Source organism: Ornithodoros turicata, unplaced genomic scaffold (genome assembly GCF_037126465.1).
Source record: "Ornithodoros turicata isolate Travis unplaced genomic scaffold, ASM3712646v1 ctg00000885.1, whole genome shotgun sequence".
Classification (NCBI taxonomy): Eukaryota; Metazoa; Arthropoda; class Arachnida; order Ixodida; family Argasidae; genus Ornithodoros; species Ornithodoros turicata.
In genome coordinates, this window is record NW_026999410.1 from 128,766 (window position 1) to 131,890 (window position 3,125).

At 54.2% G+C, this 3,125-nt stretch overlaps 1 protein-coding gene across 1 annotated transcript; it reads left to right on the forward strand.

Annotated features, from left to right (window-relative positions):
• The first annotated feature begins 940 nt into the window (after nt 1-940).
• LOC135375519 (uncharacterized) lies at nt 941-1,804 on the forward strand. The gene has a single exon (XM_064608205.1). It carries the CDS (start codon nt 941-943, stop codon nt 1,802-1,804), a length of 864 nt encoding a protein of 287 aa, XP_064464275.1.
• The last annotated feature ends 1,321 nt before the right edge of the window (nt 1,805-3,125 follow it).

Consider the following 3,125-nt stretch of genomic DNA (forward strand, 5'->3'; position numbering starts at 1 on the left):
TTTAACTTTTTGGCACCAAAATCTCCCAAAACCATTGCAGAAGTCGTCGAGGAGTGCGGGAAGTTTGAAGAATTGCGAAATCGCCGCGTATCATCCAGTTTTCAGCGGTTACCACAAACGCTCGCCACGTCTTCACCGTGCGACACTGAGTCGCTACTTGAACAAATACGCCATGTGGTCGCCGAAGAACTTCAATCCATCATGTACGCTTCTCCTGCACCTCCTGTTCGTCCTCACGCCTGTAGTCAACCCAACGACACGATCGCCCGCATTGCCGTTCCCTCCGCCTGCACAGAAAACGGGTTTGGTCCTCCAGATACAACGACAATCTCTAGACCAACGTACGCGCAAGTTTGCGCCTCACGGCCGTGGCAACCTCGCACGCAGTATGTCCCGAGGTTTAGCACACAAGCTTTGGATGGTCCACCGGCGTATGCACGTTCGTCGCGCACGAATATTTGGCGGACACCTGATCGCCGACCAATATGCTATTATTGTCGCTCACCCGGTCACATTCTGAGGTACTGTCGACGGCGACCTATGTCTTCACCGCTGGAACCTGAAACATCCGCCCCTTTTATGGATTCGCGCCCGTTTCCACAACAATCTGCTAGCGGCTACGAAGGTGGACCACGTCGTTCTCGATCGCCGTCACCGTATCCTCGTCGTCCCTTGTTCTCGCCGGCCCAAACTGACCCACGCAGCCTGCGGTAGCGTGGAGGTGCAGGCTGCACACGCGTCCCCGCCGATAAACCCTCCCGACCCACCTGACGTCAGGCGCCTTCGTCTCTTACGCCCTAACTACGTCGCCATTAACATTGACAATCACCCTGTTCTTGCACTCGTCGACACTGGAGCCACCAAGTCATGTATGTCCAGCACCTTCTGTCGTCGCATCCGAAAAGTGCGTACACCGCCGCCCTTAGGACAGTTCGTTCGCATGGGTGACGTGTCTCTCGTCGGACCTCTTGCACTTTGCACTGCACGAGTGTCTGTCTCCCAGTCGACGCACGTAGTCTCATTCTTGGTTCTTCCGCAATGTGTTTCTGACGTGATACTTGGTACTGACTTCTTATACGACACTCGAGCTCTAGTCGATTGCGGCACCGGCACCATCACCTGGGACGAGCTACCCAGCGTACCCCTCTTTCCCGACGACAGGAAAGAGGCCGTTCGATTATGTGCACGGGAGGACACCCTGCTGCCTCCAAACGTTTTGTCCCCAATTCGGCTTCGTGCCAGTACACCATGCCCCGGCATGACTGTTTTAGCTTCCGCTGCACATTCGATGACGACCCGCGGTCTTCTGCTCACATCCCTTCTCGACGTAACATCCGGCGAAACGCTTGTTTGGACTCTGAATACCTCTTCGGACAAGCAACTCCTCCCAGAAGCCATGTGTGTCGCTACCGCAACCCCCATCACATCTGATGGCGTGAATGACGCTCCTCTAGGGGCTCAGGACAGCCCTCCACACACTGTGAGCACTTCCGGCTCTCACGCCTCACCCGAGTGGATTCACAAGACCATCGCCGACAATCTCTCGGATTGTGAAAAGCAGCAACTGTTATCTGTCCTACAAGAATTCCAAGACATTTTTGATGCCGGCGCTCCCACCTCCCGTCTTCCCGTCACACACACCGTCGAACATACTATAAACAAGGGAGACTCCGCCCCGATTCGCAGCCGTCCATACAGAGTCTCGTCGTCGGAACGCAACATAATTCAGACGCATGTCTCTGATATGCTTGAACGTGGCGTAGTACAACCATCGTCGAGCCTTGGTCCTCGCCAGTTGTCCTAGTGAAGAAAAAAGACGATTCCCGCCTGGCGATTCTGTATCGATTTCCGCAAGCTGAACAAAATTATGAAGAAAGACGTGTACCCCTTACCACGTATCGATGACCTTCAGGACTGTTTGAACGGGTCTGAGTACTTCTCTTCTTTAGACCTGCGGAGTGGCTACTGGCAGATCCCCGTTGCGCGACCTGACCGTGAAAAGACAGCACTTATCACCCCGGACGGTCTATTTGAGTTCACGGTAATGCCGTTCAGACTGTCAAATGCGCCTCCAACTTTCCAAAGAATGATGGATACCATCCTCCAGGGCCCCAAGTGGCACACGTGTCTTTGCTACTTAGACGATGTTGTTATCTTCTCTTCCACGTTTCGGGATCATGTGGACCAGTTGCTTGAGGTCCTCTCCCGATTCCGCTGTGCTGGCCTCCAGCTAAACTCTAAGAACTGCCTCTTTGGTAGTCGCCGCGTCACCGTTTTGGGACATGTCGTCGGCCGCCACGGTATACATCCAGACCCCAAGAAAGCCGAAGCCGTCCAGAAGTTTCCGTGTCCCACGCCACTTAAACAGTTGCGCGCTTTCCTTGGATTATGCTCATACTTCTGCCATTTCATACCTCACTTCGCTGACATCGCCGAACCGCTGTACAGCCTGCTGAAGAAAGACGCCCGATACCATTGGACGGAGGCTGCAGACCACTCGTTCCTCGTCCTCAAGCAACATCTTACGACGGACCCTGTACTGGGGTTTTTCGTTGAAGGTGCCTGGACTGAACTCCATACCGACGCTAGCGACACGGGATTGGGGGCTCTCCTCGTCCAAAAAGTTAACGGTGTGGAACGTGTCATCGCCTACGCCAGCCGTACTCTCTCTCGACCAGAGAGTAACTATTCTACCACCGAGAAAGAATGCTTGGCCGTTGTTTGGGCAATATCCAAATTTCGTCCCTATATCTACGGCAGACCTTTTAGTGTCGTGACAGATCACCATTCCCTACGTTGGCTCTCCAATCTGAAGGATCCCGGAGGCCGCTTCGGCCGCTGCATGCTCAAGCTGCAAGAATACGACATTACTATTTCCTACAAGTCTGGCCGACAACACTCCGACGCGGACGCTCTTTCTCGCCTACATCGAGATACCCACGACGATCCCGTCACCTCCGCTCTGTACACGACTTGCCCTCTCTCCACTGTGGTCCTTGACATTGAACAGCGTCGCGATCCTCTTTTCCTCCCTCTCATACAACCGTTAGAGGACCCAGATCGACCGGCACCACGACGCCTCCAACGAAAAGCCAAGCTGTACGCCTTGCACGCCTCCATTCTCT